General features: G+C 37.1%; 1 protein-coding gene across 1 annotated transcript; it reads left to right on the forward strand.

Moving 5' to 3' along the window:
- The first annotated feature begins 114 nt into the window (after positions 1-114).
- On the forward strand, positions 115-11,159 carry LOC114652085 (osteopontin-like). Its single transcript, XM_028802273.2, has 8 exons — positions 115-257; positions 1,747-1,831; positions 2,783-2,833; positions 4,738-4,812; positions 5,902-5,949; positions 7,842-7,910; positions 8,205-8,540; positions 10,513-11,159. The coding sequence occupies exons 2-8, from the start codon at positions 1,778-1,780 to the stop codon at positions 10,717-10,719; spliced, it is 840 nt and encodes a 279-aa protein (XP_028658106.1). The 5' UTR covers positions 115-257; positions 1,747-1,777; the 3' UTR covers positions 10,720-11,159.
- Positions 11,160-20,369: the final 9,210 nt, after the last annotated feature.

Consider the following 20,369-nt stretch of genomic DNA (forward strand, 5'->3'; position numbering starts at 1 on the left):
TGTTTGCGTTAACTTACTGAAGGGAAGACAGGAAGAGTGGGAGAAGTGGGCAAGTGGTGGTAAACCTCATGACATCACAGTCTTTTGGGATGATTGGCTGCCTCTGGCTGAGACACAGCTTAAAAGCTGACATGCAGAAGCACACCAACAGCGAGAAAGAATCCAAGTTTTTTTTTTTATGTGTGGAACATAGTTTATATTTCATTTTTTTAAGGTAGAATCTTTGAACAATTCAAGACATCAAGGAAAAAGAAAAGGTAATGTTTCTAAGTAGTTTATTTGATATTTCAAGATTTTGAGCTTAAAGTTGCTATTGAAAATTTGCATTTCTAAAGGCACTTCTAAAGGTTATATTAGGTATTTTAGTACTTCTAGAAATATATTATTGACTTGTTTTGAAGTCTATATGGGTTGAAATCTTCAGCATTGTCCTATAATGAAGCATACATTCCTCATTGTTTTATTTATGTTTTATAGTGCAGAGATTTATGCCAGCTTGCCTACATCTCATTTTTTTCCTAAGGCTAACAAAGACAAATTGTTATTCATGTATGTGAAAGAAAACAACAGCAAGTGTCACCTTTCTGGCTGAAATTCTAACTACAAAACCATGTCGACAAGAAGTATCAACACGTGTCATTTATATTGAGGTTAATTTTAGTAAATGAATAAAAAGTAAAGCTGATATGTTGCAAGAGGAAACCACTAATACTATGTCTGGCTGACATTTTCCATGTTCAAAAAGAAAAGTTCTCCTAGCAGTCTGTAATACTTCAGTACTGAAGCTAAACTGGGTTTTGTGGCTTTCATTTTTTTTAAATGATAGGGTTAAAAGCAGTACCATTGTGTAAACAAAAGTGCAAGAATACAAGCTACTGACAGATGTAAAAGTTCTCAGATTATTTTTAACTAGAAGTCTAGAAACTAGAAGAAAAGGGAGCAAGAATATAAAAGTATATTTTGCTACAAAGTAAAAAATGCAGCCGATTGAGTGTCAAATTTCAATTAATGTTATTGATGGTTACTGATTTGGTCATCCTATGAAAATCATTAACCTTCATTGTTTGCATAAAGTTTAAATTCATTTTTCAAGTATTTTTGTTAGTGGTATGGGGTGGATTAGAATTTTTATTTTTAATGTTAGTGTGAGGATTAAAGGGCTGTATTGGGTGATGTGCATTTCCTCTTTCGTGTCCACATGGGTTTTCTATGACTAAATTGTCCCTAATGATTAGTTATGAATATGCCCAGTAATAGACTGACATTCCATCTTGCAATGGTTCCTGCCCTTTGCTAATGTTTCCAGTATAGATGGTAGATCCCCTTTAACTCTATACTGGAAAAAAAGCTGACTCAGATAATATTTTCCATCATAAGTGATAGTGTAGTATATATATTTTTTTCTGTTAGCAGTGTCCTCTGTATTGTTCTTTGATAAATGTTTGTGTAGTTTGTTTTAGATATAAAATGTCATTTAGATGGGTTTCACTGTAGTTTGTACAATACCAGGGTTAAAAAGAGACACAGCCTACTGCAGGAGTAGTGGCACAAGAGAGGTACCAAACCTAAATGGGGTGCCAGCCTCTGCCTGGTAGCGTACTGTAAATATACACAACTTGGGGGAGCTACTTATAAACATTTAGACTATTTCTACAATAGTATTTCTAACCAATTATGATTAAATTATCTTTGATATAGAAGTAAAAATATATATTTATTTTTTTTACTTAACTCATTTTTTGATAGGTATAAATTTAAACTAACAACAAAAAAAACAATGAAGCTAGCTTTGGTGGTGATCTTCATGCTGGGAACAGCGTACACTCTCCCGGTAAGAATCTTTTGAATTTTTATAATGTTAGCATTTATTTGGAAAATTGAAGTTTATATCTGATTGATTATTGCATGACTTTATCTTACTATGCATAGTAATGTAATGTTTTAAGGCATTGCTTCCCAAACTTGGTCCTGGGGACCCACTGTGGCTGCAGGTTTTTGTTCCGACGAGCTTCTGGGCTATTTAAGTGAACTGATATTTCCCAAGTTCTGTGTTTTGGGAACAATCTAGAAATTAGAAAACTAAGTTTGGTAAAAAAAAAAAAAAAAAAAAAGTATATTAAAATGTACCAAGCAGTTATATGAGAATAATGTATTCTTTTTCTTTTTAACAATATTTTCATCTTGATTTTCATTCTATTTTTCTGGGAGTTCTAAATGTTTAATTAATCCATTATTTACTAATTAGTGGGTCTGACGCTAAAGTAGTTGCAGCCTTTGATTATTCAGTGTTGTTTGGCTGGGTGTCTGTACTGCTCGTTTTTAATTGTCATTAATAAGTTACAACGAAGAGGGAAAACTTCACAGAGAAAGAGCAAAATATTATGAAATCAACAAAAGAGAGTTAAGCATTTAAATCTATAGCAAAAGCAGAAATATTTCTAAATGTCTTATAAATTTAAAAATCATGCTGCTGTGCTTTTCTGAATGTAGAATAAAAGAAAAATAATACCAGCTAATTAAATGAGATCAGCGTTATCAGATGTTGTCACTGATTATGAATCTGGTTGGAACAAAAACCTGCAGCCACAGTGGGTCCCCAGGGCCGAGTTTGGGGAGCAATTTTTTAAGGCCTTGAGAATGCGCTGAGTGAAAAATAAGATCCAACATTTAAAAGCAACAAATGTTGTAACAGACCTTCAGAATGTAATATCAGCTATTTATATTATCATGGAACATAAAGCAATAAGGCAGAATGTGATGATTTTTATTTTATCATCTACAGGTATCGCAGTCTAATAGTAACGAGTCAGGGGAGAGCTCTGAAGAAGTACAGGTATCAGTATTATCATTTAAATCAGGTTGAGTGGTGTCTGGATTTGGAATATATATATATATATATATATATATATATATATATATATATATATATATATATACTGTATATATATACTGTATGGGTGGCACGGTGGCGCAGTGGGTAGCGCTGCTGCCTCACAGTTAGGAGACCTGTCTGCGTGGATTTCCTCCGGGGGCTCTGGTTTCCTTCCACAGTCCAAAGACATGCAGGTTAGGTGTATTGGCAATTCTAAATTGTCCCTAGTGTGTGTTTGGTTTGTGGGTGTGTGTGTGCCCTGCGGTGGGCTGGCGCCCTGCCCAGGGTTTGTTTCCTGCCTTGTGCCCTATGTTGACTGGGATTGGCTCCAGCAGACCCCCATGACCCTGTGTTAGGATATAGCAGGTTGGATAATGGATGAATGGATATATACTGTATATTGCAAATGTTAAAGGTTATTTCAGTGTTGAAAAGGAAAGAAGGTAAAAAACACAACATTTCATCTGTAAAGCCTTCATCATTTGTCATCATATTTATATACACTGCATTTTCCAAAACAGAATTGCAGGGCAACTAGAGCCAGACCCAGCAAGCATGAAGCAGAAGGCAGGAACAATCTCTGCCAGGTGCATCAGCCCTTTTGCTGAGTGAATGCACACCCACACACACACACACTAGAGTCAGGTTAGCATAATTAATTTACCTAACCTGCACATGGGAGAAAACTAGAACATCTGGAGGAAACTCACAGTGGACACAGGGAGAATATGCAATCTCCAAACAGGGAGTGCCAGGGATATAAACCCTGGTCTCCTTACAGAAAGGTAGCAGTGCTACCACTGTGCCACTCTATACTGTACCTACTTTCTTGTATATATTAATGGAAAAAAGAGCAGAAGTTATTCATGTCTTCACAACTGATGATGGGATAGCCAAAGCTTTGTCTCTAGTCTTTCCTCCTGTTTTTTCAGTGTAGGAACAATCTTTACCTTGTTTTCCTTTTTTCAGATGCATGATCACTTAGCCTGCGGTGGGCTGGCGCCCTGCCCGGGGTTTGTTTCTTGCCTTGCGCCCTGTGTTGGCTGGGATTGGCTCCAGCAGACCCCTGTGACCCTATAGTTAGGATATAGGTAGGATATACGTAGTATAGGATATAGGTTGGATAATGGACGGATGGGTGGATGATCACTTAGCCATTCATGTGTAGCTCTGTGTCAAATGCTTCTCTTTGTGTCTGATGTCATGTCTCAAGAAATAGTAAAAACATCTGATTTCTTGACATCTATAATACCCTACTTTTTCTAAAGCTGTAGCACTGGTGTATCAATAAACATACTGTATTTCCATTTTTAGGTGGTCTGCAATTACTATGAAACTGATCAGTTCTATTATCAATGCTGAGGTGGCCCATGAAAGTATAATCGGAAAAGGGTGTATCCCATAAAGTTAAAACATACCATACGTTTGTAAAAGCATGAGGAGATGGAAACTAAACATATTATGTGACTGACAATATATATTACTTTATTGATTTGCTTTCCAAGAAACTCAATAAAAGGGGTATTATAATAAAAGCTTTACAGATCATGATGTAGTGATTAGGGTTGCTGCTTAATCAATCCAGTACCATGGTTTTGAATTCTGTGCCTCGTTGTTTGTGTAGAGCTTTCACATTCTCTCCATGGCTGTGTAGGCTGATATTTGCGGTAGTTTAACTAGTGATTCCAAAGTCAGCCCTGTGATAGACTTGTGCCCTCATTGATGTTGTAGGGATAGGCTGGCTGACCAACTTTTGGATTACATGTGTTTCTGAATATTATTTGTTGTCAGAAGTATAACACAGTACACTATACAACATTTTGCTTCATTTTACTTAATCCTATTTTTAACATTTTCTTTTACAGGCCAGACCAAACATAAACACAGATGGCGCTATGAGGCAAAATAAACAGACTCAAGTACAAGCTGCACCTCAACAGGTATTCCTTCTGAATATCATACTTCATTTATTTATACCTTTTTCTTACTATCACCAGCAACCAGAACATGGTTGATAGTGTGATTTTAGGCCTGTTTCCATTAGAACCAATAACTCTGTAGTTGGTATTACTTAAATGATTAAGTCAAACACATGAGGTGGATGTTAGGGTCCTTATTTCATGATTTTTCTACTGATTATGTATTTTTTAGTTAGCAATCTTTTACACTATATGATTCTTCTGCAAGCCTATTTGATATTTAATGCCATGCACAGTGCTTTCCAGGTCACAAATGAATACCAATATCATTTGCAGTTTGTCATTCACTTAGTAGTCTTGCTACTCTCTTCTGCATAAACAGCAAGTTTTCAGTTTAAGCAAAAGGAGATTAAGAGGAGACATGACTGAAGGGCTTAAAATTATGAAGGGAATTAATGCAATGGATTGAGACAATTATTTTATGATTTCAGCAAGAACACGGGGACACAGTTGGAAACTTGTTACGGTTAAATTTCACACAAGCATTAGGATGTTTTTCTTCACACAGAGAACCATAGGCACATGGAATAGGTTACCAAGTAGTGTGGTGAACAATAGAACATTAAGGACCTTCAACACTAGACTTGAGGTTATTTTGGTGGAACTAAGTGGATTGGACAGGTGAACTTTGTTGGATCCAATTAGCTGTTCTTATCTTGATTGTTCTAAGTATTGTGACAAGGGAATACAAGTCCAAAGGAGGCTAACTGAGGCTTTCCTATATCATCATAGGCTCTACAAGCTCTTCAGAGCAGTAAGATGTGATTTTTTTATGCAAATGCTAGCTGGACAGAGTTGTACTTTCATCAAATAGAAGCTTTACGTAATCACTTCTGTGAAATGTAAAATATTTAAACATTTGATTAGTGAAAACTGTAAAGAGAAATCCCAATCAAAAGACAATGAATTCTCAATCCAAAGCTTCAAATCCATTAATTACCTTAAACAAAAGGTGCTATGCCTGAGCATTGCTATACTTGAAAAAGTAAAAATCTTCAGTTTATATTGTAATTTTGACAGCATTAATTGTTTATGTAATTTTAATTTCAGAATGCTAATCTGGGAAGTGATGAAAGTACAAGCTCAGCTGAGTCACAGGTAAGCAAGGTCTCCCCCCTCCCAGTTTACCTAATCAAAAATGTGGGGGTCTCTGAAAATAAATGATCAGAACATGTCATGTTGCTATAAATTACTCAGTCCCCCTTACTAGATTTGTGGGAAAGTATTGAGGTAGCTGGCAGACAACACTTTACAGTCAGGATGTGAAGGTAGCATGCTGCCTGGAAGGTTGTGACAGCTTGTCCTGGGGTGGATACCTGTCTAGCATGGAAGTGCATCCTTTGACAAGCCTTGGGAGAATTTGAGAAAGAAGAGATGGCGGCTTTCAGAGAAAAAAAATAAACTGGAGCCCCAAGCAGCAGAAAATAGCAGAAAGTGAGTGAGATTACTAATACTGTGTTACCAACAGTGATCCTATTGTAGGCGAGCATTGTTTTACCTTCAAAATGACCAGCTTCTGCTTTCTTTGCCCTTAATGAACCTGAGCTGATCCTACGTCTGTATGTGTCATGAAAAGGATGGTTTGCATGATGCTTGTCAGAAACAAAGTGGCATGGCTCCTTTTTACAGATTGTGTATCAGTCTAGGATGCATTTCACTTCTTATGATAGCATTCTCCATAGCTAACTTTTTTGTCCATTTCACTGAATGACACAAAGATTTCAGTGTTCAGGTAACAATGGAGTGTTAACAGGAGTATTTAGCACACTGCAGTAATTTTATGGCATAGTAATACAAATAAAAATATTTATTTGATTGTATTTTCAGCCTAATGTACTGCATGTCTTTAAGATTAAATACAAAAAATAAGGATTTTCACTAAATAAAAATATTTAGTTTTACTTTATATCCCAGTAGTTGAAAAAATGCTTATATTTGCCTTTTTTATTCATTTGGCTCATGTCCTTCTTCAGGGAATACCAAGTATTTTTTTTACATTACTAATTATGACAACGACTGAAAACACTCAGTAATTACTAATTACCACTTAGTTCTTTGTAACACACCACATTCCTAAAGCTGCTCGATCCAAATCAGGGATGCCAGGAGCCAGAGCCAATACTGAAAGCTTTAGACACTTGAAAGGAAGCAGCCTTGCACAAGGTGTCAAATTATCAACAGGGCCTCAATTTATTTATTAACTTCTTTGTTCAGTTAGCCTGTGACCTGTCACATAATCTATGACTAAAAATGTATTTATTTATTAAATGCAAAGAAATGTTCACCTAGACCTATATTATTTCTTATGGAACTGCTCAAGATGAGGAACAGCATTTTTTTGCATGGTGTTAAATCCATGTCCAACATGAATTTTCTGCAGTTTCCCCTCATATCTAAGAAATACTATTTTAGGTACACTGGTGTCTCTAAATTCACCTAGTATGAATGAATGAAGGTGTGAACATGAATGGGTTTTATCCATCCCTTTTCCCGAAGGATGCTGAGGTTGGGTCTAGCTAGATAAGATCTTGTGCTGGAAAAACTGGGTTTAGAAGACAGACGGTTACATTAATTATTTATCACAGTTTTCACACTACCTAGTGAAAAGCTGAAAAATATTTACAAAAAAATTAAGAACAAATAAGACTCCCCATGACTCAATACATATGTGTAAATAAGTGTATGTGTAAGTTATCAGCAGTTCTAAGATGGCACATTGTGAGTGAGACGGATATTTGCACGATTGGCACAGGATGAATGGGCGAGAAGAATCACTCATTCTCTGTGAAACAGTGCCACTTTCGACTATGTCACATCGTAATATAAAAATGACAATAAGCAAGACTCCCCAAAACTAAGCTCTATAAATACAGTATATTGGTTCAATTACACACTTTCTGTTTGGTTAGATAGATAGATCACCTGTTGATTTAAGTTAATGTTAGTTTCATTGCTTGAGCATACAAAAAATGTTAATTTTGTTTTATCAGGAAAGTCAAACTGTATCAAGCGAAGAGCAAGACAATGATGACAATGATGACAACGATGACAATGATGAGGTGGGTTCTTCATAAATCACAGGAAACTGCATTCTGAGCAAAAGCCTTCACTTTAATTCCAGCTCATATCTATAAATATAACAATGTAGTAACTCTCCTTGTTTAACAGGTTTGTGCTTTAAATGGGGTTGGAGTCCAATTAAAAAGACCATCACATAAAAATGTTTTTTTATGGCATATTGAAGTTAAGGAAAATAGAAATATAGGGTTGTATAGTTTTTTTAAGACATTCAATGTAAACAGGGGAGTTTTTTAACTTGTTTTGTCTCTTTGTAATGTCTAATTTTGTTGTAGAGTGATTCCGATGAAAACGATGAGTCCGATGATAGCGATGAGTCCCCTGTAGTAACAACAGCATCAATAACCACTGAGTCTCCCATTGATTCCACCACAATGTCAATCATTATCATCACTCCTGAAATCCGTGGTGACAATATTCAGCAAAAAAAAGTGATGTTCAAAGGTGTACCAAGATCACTGACAAGCAAAAAGACGTACAAAACTCAACATAAAGAAGAAATGAATCAAATCAATAAGCATGGAGATAATTTTGAAGAGTCAGTCAAAGGAATCGTAGACACACTGAAAAAGACAAAAAGTGTTGTTCAAAACAAAGCAAAGCCTGTCAAGGTATGTTTTTGAAGACTATTATGCAATCTCCAGATATATTTATATACTGTATCTCTCTGGTTATTTCTCACATTTCAGATACAGCTGGTATGAAAAATCAATGTAAGTGCTTAGAGATTTTTCAGATGCTTTAAATTCATGAGCTGAATAGTTCACTCAATTCTTAAAATTGGTGGTCGGGAAATTAGATATATGAAAATTTTGAAAAAAAAAATATGATGAGTTAGTGTAGGACTGTGTCAGCATGCATCTGCAAAGAAAAAAAATGCAAGATTAAAGGTGATTTTTTTCACTGAAAAAGAAAGAAAGTAAAAGACACAACAATTTAGCCATGTAGCCTTCATCGGGTGTGAACACATAATGAAGGCTATACAGTTGAAATGTTGTCATTTATGTTCTTTCCTTTTCAGCATGGTAAAACCTTAAATCAACTTTAACCTTTTGAAAAAATAATTTACTTTTAAAAATATGGTGCTGAAATAAATATGATTTAAATGTTTATATAAATTTGATATACATTTTTAAATTCATTGAATACAATATGTATGCCCTGTGTCCCTGTCTGTAGGATATGTTCATGTTCTCCCAGTGTTTTCTCCCACTTCCCAAAGACATGTGTGTGTTATGTTAAATTGGCTTCATGTGCTTTAAGTGAATGTTTGAGCCTGTGAATGACTGGGCACAGAGATGGACTGGCATTCTATCCACAGTGATTCCCACCCTCTGCCTGATGCTTCTGGGATATTACTAAATAGTAATAAGCTGGACCACACATTTTAGGTTATGTCTTTTATATTAGATTTCATCGCAGTGAATTGGGGTTAATTAGTTCAAAATGGATAGATGAGTGCATTCATGATACTCTTTCCTTGCTCTGTAAATCTCTTCTCCGTGTATCTACAGATACTCTAACTTTAGTTTCCGCTCACATTCCAAGGATATGTATGTTGAGTTGTCTTGACCGTGTGAGTAGGTAATGGGTGTATGTCAATGTATCCATTGATGGATTTGCATACTGTATTTTTAAGGTAGATGCATTATGCTAAAACTGATAAGAATGACTCTGATTCCCCACATTCTTATGTTGAAATAACCTATTTGAGTAATAGGGGTAGGGTAGGGGATGACGCCATTACTGGCATGCTCTGGCAAACTTAATTCCAAAAATAAAACCTTATTTAAAGAGATATACACCCTCTACTTCTAAGTGAATAAAAACACTCTAAAACCCTATACAAATTGTCCTAACATTGTTCACTCCTCAATATTTAAACACTCCTATAAAACCCAATCAATTTTGCAGTAAAAACAGTGACTATTTGAGTAATAGGGGTTACATTTATTGTATAAGGACAACATTTACTCAGATATAAACAATCAAAGGAAAATATTGATGGCCCTGAAATGAAAAAAGAATGGGAACATCATTTATTATTTATGACATAAATTAAAAAAGGACATTCTAGGGTCAATGCAAAGTCCTATTACATGGAAAATAATAAGTAAATGGCATTGCTAATCTTCATTTCTCAATTGTTATATGTCTTTCCCTGCATACATACAGATTACCTAGAGGTAGTTACCTGGGAGAGTGTAGGTCAGTGCGTGAATGTGCCTTAAATCCCAATTATGTTATTTCTGTCAGGATATAAGTGCTTCATGAACCTGTATTGGAAAAGGTGTGTCCAGAAAATGGGCTGATGGATACATGAAAAATTCCATTGTCTTTCCGTTACCTTTTGTGGTGTTAATTTCATGAACATGCGTCTTTTTGGTGTTTCGTTTTCAGTTCTTTGACATTTCTTATTATAGGGTAAATTTCTACAGTACATGCGTAACTACATTTGTACCAAACAAAACATACAATAACATATATTCTATACAATAGTTATAATATTCATTACATTTTTTGATGTAAAAGTTTTTTTTTCAATAGACTTCTGTAGTAAATGGTGATTTCTGTGTGTTTTAGGCTGCACAAGGAGGCAACCAAGATAACAACAGCAGTTCACAAAGTGTCAGCGAGGAACAAAATTCTGCTTCAATCTCTTCAGAAAACAGCGCTCAGAGCAACAGTAGCCAGCAGAGCAGTGAACAACAAATGGCTGCTGCTGGCCCTTCAGAAGACAACAGTAGTAACCAAACATTTGAGAACGAGGAAAGCAGTTCAGAGTATTAGGAGGTCAATGGTGACAATGAGACGGCCTTGGTCATTTTTTTAAATAATCCCTTAAAAATGTCGTCTCTATATGCCTATTGTAGCACACATGCCTCTTGGCCCTATAACTGCAAATATTCATAAAAAGGACCCAAGAGCGAGCTGTAACAGAGAGTATATTTTATGAATGGCACAGAAATAAAGTACTGATTAAATACATTCTGGTATATATAATCCTGTTTTGCTTTAAAAAAGATAAGTTTTATAATGTGTATTTCTGACATTCAATAATTTTTATTATAGAATAAAAAAAATACTTTGAATTTGTTACAGCCTTTAATGAAAATATTTCTATATACTTGTATCCTCCTGGATATCATTTTTTTTTATCTTAATTTATAACATAAATGAAACAAAACGTTGTTTTCATACTTCAAAATAAAACCAAAATTGAAAACTAAGTTGTGAGTGGCTCATCAATTTCTGCAAAAGTACTATAAAATGTTTTCTGTTTTATATCACATTCACTGTGAAAGGACAAAACAAAGGACATCTAAGGTTTGGGGTTCAAAATTGGGAAGAACCCATTTTATTGCTGTCAAGCTGCGAGGTCCTTAAGAAAATAATAAAGAGTTTGTGTCAGGTCGACAGCATTGCTGATTTCAACATATTCTCTGTGATGATCCATAAACAAAGTTGCCAAGATGGTGTATCTTTTAATTCTTTGAAACTGGAAGAGGCAGGACCTGAGATTGAAGAATGCAGGAGTTACTGCTGTTCTCCAGAGTCATTGTCTTCCTGACTAAAAATGAAAAAGACAGAGCAGTCTCTACATCTTGCCACTGTGTCCTCTTGCAATTGGTCCCTGTAAGGCTTACAGCAGGGCTGCACCAATGACACCACCCGTATTTTGAAATTATTCAAGCTTAAGTTCAAGGCCTCCTATTTACAAGTATAGTGTGAAAGGAAGGAGTCCTTGGAGCAGCTCAGCACAACCAGAAAAAACAACAAAGGAGACACAAGATTTAAAAATATCCTGATAGTTACAAAAATATCTAATAAGAAGAATACACAAAAAGCAGAACTCAAAGTACAAAAAAACAAAAAGAAAACCAAAAACTCTAATATCTTTTTGGTCATTCCCAAGTAGTTCATTTACTCCTATCTGTTCACTGGAATGGCCAAGGTCAGATTAAGACCCCCACAGGCCCCTGGGTGTCAACTCATTTCATCTCAATACTCTACTAGGCACGCAAATATACTGAAACATCATGAACACCAAAAAATAAATTGGGGATGCAGGTCAACTTCACCTTTCTTTTTTGTTCATTAATGTGTTTCAATGAAACTAATGTATGACTGCAGCATGACATCTTCAAGGAAATCAACTTTCTTCTAATGGTGCAGTTAATAAACAGTTAACATTTTTCAAAGAAAAAAGATGATGTGTAACTGAACATTTTGGGTTTGCAAATTTGCACAACATAAAATAAAAGATCACTCATTTAGGTTTGTTTTTGTTTGCTGCATCTTATTTTCTGCAGTGGTCTCATTGTTCTCTACATTGTTGCTGATGTCTATGTAGGTGTTACGAGATGCCACAGAACTGGATTTCACAATTTCTATTAGAAGCAGTGATATTATTAAAGTTGTTTTTATTATGAGGTTCTGTGCCAAGGTAAGGAAGTAACCTGACCAAAATAGCAGTAGTGGCAGAACAGAGGTATTAAGATAGCACAAAAAAGAGAAATATTATGATAAACTATTGAATAGTCATGTCAGGACTGAGTCATGTTGCTTTGTCAGCTAGATTAAAAACTGACGTGTAATTTCTCCCAGAGCCTTATAAATAATGCAGCATGATATTCTCCAGATGGCTCTTTTGTATTCTTGGATAAAACAGGATCTGAGATCAAAGATGTCTCATGTGAGCTCCACTTCCCTAAGAGCAATGTCAATATAAATACTGAATAACTATAGAATAATGTACATATAATGTGTTAAGTTAAACACTTAGATATACTGTTTGTGTTGCTATAATTTATTGTGGATTTATTGCAATATTTTTTGCAATGACGGCAATGTTATTATGGCCATGTTGTTTTTAAATACAGGACTATTTTGTTAGGCAAATGAACATCATCTTTAGTACCTTTGATAAGATGAATTAAAATGCATGCAGGGTAAATAAGGGGTGCCAATCAGGAAGAACCGTGTTTAATTCCATCAAAAATAAAACGTTTAAACAAAACACGCATTGAGCTGTATCAGGGGGACAGTTCCTCTGTTATAGTTGTCTGTTCAACAACATACACTTAATCTATCTCTCTCTCTCTCTCTCTCTCTCTCTCTCCAGAAGTCAAGTCCAAAATGAGAAGCCACCTTCTGCAAGTGTCTCCCTTTTATACTGGGTGGACTGGAAGGAATGGGGCTCCCTTGGCTTCTCTCCTTGACTTTATTTATCACTAGCACCTAATGACCCTGATGCTCTTGGCTCTCTGATCCAATGTCTTAGCAATTTTTCTGAATGGATAAGTAATAACTTTCTCAGACATATAAGGGTAAAACAGAATTTTTAGTGATTGGCAAATGGATACAGAGAGGATAATGGAAACAAACTTGATCCCTTAGGTTTAAAAATTAGATCGGAAGTAAAGAATTTAGGGGTAATCATTGACTCTGATCTAATCTTTAAATCACCCATTAACCAGATTACTAGGACTGTTTTCTTTCATTTAAGGAACTTATGAAAATTACACCTCTAATAACTTTACAAGATGCTGAAAAGTTAGCTAATACTTTTGTTTTTAGTTGATTAGATTATTGTAATGCTCTCCTAACAGGATTACCCAAGAAAGGCATTAATTGGTTGCAATTAGTGCAGAATGCAGCACTCAGAATCTTAACTAGAAAAACAAAAATCTGAGCACATCTCATCAGTTTTAGCGTTGTTACATTGGTTGCCTGTGTCATTCAGAATTGACTTTAAAATATTACTAATGGTTTCTTAAGCCTTAAATTATCTTGCTCTGTCCTATATTTTGGAATGCCTGTTTCCCTACACTCCAAGTCGTAATCTCAGATCCTCAAATCGTGGCCTTCTTATTATTCCTAGAATCAAGCTTAAAAGAAGTGGTGAGGCAGCCTTTTGCTGTTATGCACCTACAATCTGGAATACTTTACCTATAAAAATTCACCAAGCTCACTCAGTGGAACATTTTAAAAAACTGCTAAAACTCATTATTTTAATATGGCTTTAATGGATTCCCAATACAATATATGAACAAAGAATTTTCATATTCTTCAGGGATCTGCTATACCTTTACTCACCTCCACTTTGCTCTTTTACGGTTCTTCTGTAGTGGCGATCTGGGCCACCACCACCTCATCAAGGTATCATGCATCCCCCTGTGATCATGGAATGAATGCGGGTGTCTCAGCTGTCCACGAGACCAACTCCATCAAATCCCATCATGTGAATCACAAAATCTATGAGGTTTGATTTAAGATTAATTATATCCCGTAAACGTTAGAAGTGATTCCACTCTGTTGGGCCCATGAGCAAGGCCATTAAACTGCAATTGGTTCATTCTGTGTGTGATGTTAACCTGCATCCAGTACTGCAAGCAGTTCCTCTAACTTGCAGGGAAAACTTGGGGGTTTGTGGCAGGATTGGCACTCTAGCCACCATAAAAAACCTCACACTGTTCCATTCCATTTGAAGTAATTTAGTGATGTGGTGTCACACGTTGTATGGCTGCACTCGGGTACTAATTTGGGATCGTTAGGTAGGTTGTCATGTGGTGGGTGTGGCAATGCGCTGTATCAGTGCATGCTCCTAACCTCTCTCTCTCTCTTTCTCTCTATGTTAGATAGAATGCCCAATGGGGGCTGGGAGGACTATTGACCTTGGACTCCCTGCAGATTAATTTTTTTTTCTCCAGCCTAACTGGAGTTAAATTTTTTTTTGTTTTTCTGTCCCCCTGGCTATCTGACCTAACATTATTGTGTTGTTAATTATTCTTTAATATTATTGTTTATTTTGAATTGTTTTCTCTTCTTGTAAATGTGCTATATAAATAAATGTTGCTCGCTGTTGTTGCTCTCAAGGAACAGTTTCTTGAGGCTGTGAGAATAAAAGACCATTAGTGAAAGCGCACCCTCTTGTCCCACATACCTTAGGTGAGTCTGGAAAGCCATCCTCTGGCACGCATGCATGACAATATAAAGAAATATATTTTGAAATATCTGGAAACAGGTTTCAGGTGTCTTAAAATAGAAGCTGCTGTTTAAGATGTCTGATATTCATTTTAGGATATCTCAATATACTGTATTTCATGATATCTTAACTTAGCTTTCTGCCCATTTTCATATAACTCAAATTCATTTCAAGATATCTTAAAAACAACTTCTTGCTCATTTAGATATAGCTAAAATGTAATTCAAAATATCTTTAATTTGAGAGGAAGTTCCATTGCAAACATTTATAAGGAGTAATTTTCAGATATCTTGAATTGCATATTGTATATCTCAAAATCCCTGCAGACATGTTCTTCAAATGTATGTAAGATATCTCAAAATGTTTAGGAACTTATTTCAGAAATTCTTGGATTACATTTTAGATATCTCTAAATGTTAATTTGACTTACCAATGTACTCATTAACATCCTAAAGATGGCAGCATGTGTTTATGGCCTTCCACCTGTCGGATTCACAAAAATAAGAACACAAACTGCAAGTTAAATTTAGGTTAAGGACTGAAAATGTTGATACTTAGGCACGGTCCTTAAACTCCGTTTCCTACAGTAGTCTTATTTATTCTGGGAATTTTAAAAGGATCAGCACCATGTAACCTTAATATATTGTCTAGACATTATTAAGTGTGTAAATAATGGAGAAGCCAAGTCGTTAAAAACGTAATACATATGAGACAATTTTAAAATTAATGTGAAGCCAATGCAGACATTTAAGAATTAAGAGTTATATGGTCATACTTTTACTTACAGTTATGATCTTTGCTATGTTTAGAATTAACTGTAAACAATTTACACATTCGTTTTTCTGTATGTAGTACAATATATTACAAAACTACTTACATTTCATAAATATTTGTAAGCTGTAGACTGCACAACTGAAATAGCAACCAAATGTGACAAATAAAGTTTACATTGTGGACGAAGACTCAGACAAGACAGCATGTGTGGTTATATAGCAGCTTTACTCTTCAGCGTCACAATGAGCAGAGTTTCAGAAAGCAGACAATCAATATTACTTGACAGCGTCAGGGCTCTTCTGAACCCCGTCTGTCGGGTGGGGCAAAGTTTTATACCCCTAGAACACGTGATTTAATATCATTATGGAATGCAACAGTCGACACTTTTATTTTACACAATCATTGAGCCAAGTATTATCTCTGACCCCAGAGTTCCTTCTTCTATCTTCACCACAAGTTCAACACCCCTTATGCGACGTTACTTCTTGGCCCTTTTGTTATGGCGTTCAGATGTAAATAAAGGAAACGGGATAAGGCAGACTCATGTGTGGAATGCTTAGACCTTGAGTCCCTTGGACAAATATTTTTCTGTTTGCTCATCAAAGCATGCTTTTACATAATGTATGGTTTCGTAAAGCTTACTTCTGCTTAACTTCTCAGACATGGCTTAGTACGTGGGAACGAAGAGAACATTCATATTCCACATTCCCCCCTTTTGAACAAACAAAAAATACTTAATCAGGGGAGAGTTAAGCGGGAAAGGGTAGGAGAGGGGGATGGAGTGGAGTGGGCGGAGGAGTGTTGGGTGGCTGTGGTGATCTGAAGCATTTTTTCTTCGTGTAATAAGTAAGCCTTTGCCATAAAGGCAGTAAAATACTTGGATACAATGTATCTTATCAAGGGAACAAAACAGCAAGCTACAAGCAGGAGAACGATAAAAACAACTGTAAGAGAAATGAAAACTGACTTAAGCCATTGGCCCCAGGACCCAAAAGTGGACATAAACCATTGGTCCCAAGGATTAGAAATGCCAGAATTAATAGCTAGTTCATTAGAGAGAGCACTCAAACCTGCTAAAGCACGGGTGATTGATCCATCGGGAGCTGTATTATTAGGGATATAGGTGCAGCATGCATCACCAAACATAGCACAAACGCCTCCTTTCTCAGCCAGGAGCATATCTAATGCCAATCGATTTTGCCAGGTCATAAGGGATGTTTTATCAAGTTGCTCATGGATACCTTCAACAGCTTCTTTAGTAAAATTTAAGAATCGTTGTTGATTGTAATATAGGTAATTAATCCAATCTACATTTTTGTTTATAGTAACCTGAGGAAAAATAGACTCAAATCTGGCAGCAACTTGGTCCCTTGCCTTGAACTTATCAGGGACTCCACGAGGGACTCCAATGGAATCAAAATACACCCCAGGGCCATGTAGAGAAAACTGGGAAGGGTCCACAGAACGGGGTCGACGACGTTGGCCAGAATTGGTCGAAACACGGGAGGCAGTTAAAGGGAGAAGTCGGAAAGGCATAACAAGTTGTATTAAAGCACAAGTGCCAGTCCAGTCAGGCGGAAGAATGTCAACCAATTTAGACCTACGGCACATCCACCAAATATCGGCTCGTGGAGTATTCTGAGTAATCAGAAAAGTTGATAATTTGGAAGCTAAAGAGGAAGAATTAACCTGAAAAGTTTGGAAACAGAATGAGGACAGGATATTACCAACATTAGTGCCACGGGAGGAAGTGAGGTTTCTAAAAAAACAGGTATAATTACCTTCATGAGGCTGGAACATCGGGGGAGTCATATGAAGAGTGGGGGGAAAGAGAAGGGAAAGTATAATGCAATTAGAGTCGGTTGGAATAGAGGAAGAGATAAAAAGGGCAAGTAGGCAAGGAAGGCCAGTAGGATCAGATATGTTAGAAAGGAGAAAAGGGACAGTGGCCAAATGTGGCCTAGTAGTAGCACATGCATAACAATCAGATTGATTTACTTGTCTAGCCGAATACAATACCCATTGCAGCCAACGGTTCTGATCACCATACCCAGTTTCAATCGAGAAAGTGGTAGAAAGGGTGGAAATATTCATGACCTTGACAGGGGGCGGGTCTGAAACGGGGTAGGGGAGATGGGTGTGTGTGTGGGGAAATGGGAGGTGTTAGTAACAGGGTTTTCAACCTTAATTTGAAATCTCCCTAGAGGATCTGTTCCAGATACATATGCCCCTAAGATATAGGTTCCTGAATCATGTAAAGAGGGGTTCTTCAGAGTAATGATCAAGGGGTTACAATGGTTTTCGGCACATTCATGAGGGGCATGTCCTTTTATAATAGAAAAACGATATTTCAGACCATACTTTTGGGCCTTATAGGGTTGAAAACCCCAGTCATCAGTTCCAGTATTAGCAAAAACCCATTTCCACTCGTCACAGTTACTTCCGAATCCAGAGTTTGTAACAGTTACACACACATATTTGTCAGACCAGGTCCACTGGACTTGTCGACCAGTCCCACAGTTGATAATAGAACAGAAATCAACCTGAACTGATGTGGTGATTCCTAAAGGGAAAGTCAAGGTGACCAGGGCAGTCGACAAGGGAAAGGAAAGACATAGTAGTACAACAATCAAGGGTGCCATCTTTTTCAATGTGAGGCGTGAATCCAGGCAGGCAGTCCCTCAACTTTAACAGCATGTGGTGTCGACAGCAGAACTTGGAACGGTCCTCTCCACCGAGGTTGGTGCCAATGTTTCCTTCGAGTATCTCTAACCAGGTTCCCAACGGAATCGGGGAGTCCTTTGATGGAGGACTAGTTCTCCAGGCCTGATTAACCTGCTCGTGGACTTCCTTCGGTGAAGCTCAGAGACCTGTAAGACTAGAAAGAAGATCATTGTCCACAGTATGCAGATTAACATTACCTATGACCATGCCGACTGGCATGGGCCATCCGGTCAGAATTTCGAATGGCGACAGCCCTAACTGCCGATGTGTTCTTCCCCTTAATCCCATCAAGGCCAGGGGTAGAGCATCAGGCCAAGCTAAATTTGTTTGCTCACAGATTTTAGCCAATTTAGATTTCAAGGTACCATTGCATCTCTCTACTATACCCCCACTTTGAGGATGGTATTTGCAATAATGATGTACATTTATCTGGAGCCAAGTAGTCAATTCATTAATTACAGAATTGACAAAATGACTACCATTATCAGTCTGCAATTTCTGTGGTATTCCCCATCTTGGAATGATTTCCTTTATCAAAGCTTTTTCCACAGTTTTGGCGTCTGCATGTTTGGAAGGGAAAGCTTCCACCCATCGGGAGAACACGTCAACAATTACTAAACAGTATCGGTACCCCTTTGATGGTGTTAATTCAATGAAGTCCATTTGAAGGTATTCGAATGGACCCATTGGGTTAGGTGTAACGGCGGGACTTACCTGAATACCCTTTCCTACATTAAATTTCTGACATACTGCACAGCGTTTGCAGAATTGCTCTACGTATCTAGAGAAGCCTACTGCTTCCCAATGTCTCTCAACCTCTTGAACCATTGCATCCTTTCCAGCGTGATCCAGGCCATGTGCAATTTTTGCCATACCTGGAAAAGAAGCTTTAGGAAGGAAAGGTTTATTAGTTTGCTTATGGGTCCAGATCTCGTCGACCAATGATCCTTCCTTAGACCAGTTTCTTTTTTCTTTTTCTGAAGCTGAACTCTGTAAAGAAATGACTAAATTACCGGAATCTCTGTCATCTGTCTGTTGGAATAAAGAAATTGGGGTATTATCATAAGCAGCTTGTTTAGCGAAGTGATCGGCCAGTTCGTTTCCTTTACTAATGGGATCTTGTTTTCCAGTATGGGCTTGGCATTTAACTATAGCCAATTTTGATGGCTTGGTTATAGCTTCTAGGAGGGAGTCTATTAGTTTTTGATGCTGAATGGGCTTGCCAGTACTGGTCTTGAATCCCCTGAGTTTCCATAATGCCCCATGATCATGGCAGACTCCAAAAGCATATCTAGAATCAGTATAGATAGTTAGTTTTCCCTCTGACAACTGACAAGCTCGGGTGAGAGCTATCAACTCAGCTGCCTGCGCGCTTAAACTTGAAGAAATTCGGTTTGCTTCCAGCAGGTGGTCACCTTTGACCACTGCATAGCTGGTTGAAACTGTTCCATTTTCCAATCGTAAGGAACATCCATCCACAAAAATTATCTCCCCTGTTCCTAAGGGTGTTTCCTGTAGGTCTGGTCTAGGTTTTATAACCTTAGTTATTTCATCATGACAGTTGTGGGGCTCCCCTTCCTCTTCAGTTGGAAGAAGAGTAGCTGGATTTGAGGTGGAGCACCTTTCTATGGTAACGTTTGACAACATACAGAGTACATTTTGATAATGTATTGCCCTAGCAGCAGTCAGATGTGAGGTTTTAGCCTGTACTAAAATGGAGTGTACGGCGCAAGGCACTTTTACCGCTAGGGGGCTCATGAGCACTATATCTGTACTGACTAGCACGGCCTCTGTTGTGGCTGCTACTGCTCTGAGACAGGTTGGAAGTCCCGCAGCCACTGGATCCAATTTTTTTGAAAAATAGGCTATTGGCCTTTGTTTTTCTCCATGGAGCTGTGTTAGTACTGCATTCATATATCCCCCCTTTTCGTCCACGAACAGAGTGAATGGACGA

The sequence above is a fragment of the Erpetoichthys calabaricus genome, chromosome 5 (assembly GCF_900747795.2).
Source record: "Erpetoichthys calabaricus chromosome 5, fErpCal1.3, whole genome shotgun sequence".
Classification (NCBI taxonomy): Eukaryota; Metazoa; Chordata; class Cladistia; order Polypteriformes; family Polypteridae; genus Erpetoichthys; species Erpetoichthys calabaricus.

Bases quoted from the DNA above. Each gene is read 5' to 3' on its own strand.
- LOC114652085 (XM_028802273.2), top strand. From the start codon at position 1,778: ATGAAGCTAGCTTTGGTGGTGATCTTCATGCTGGGAACAGCGTACACT. The intron at 5,950-7,841 runs GTAAGCAAGGTC...TTGTTTTATCAG, and splicing joins CAAGCTCAGCTGAGTCACAG to GAAAGTCAAACTGTATCAAG. The intron at 8,541-10,512 runs GTATGTTTTTGA...TGTGTGTTTTAG, and splicing joins ACAAAGCAAAGCCTGTCAAG to GCTGCACAAGGAGGCAACCA.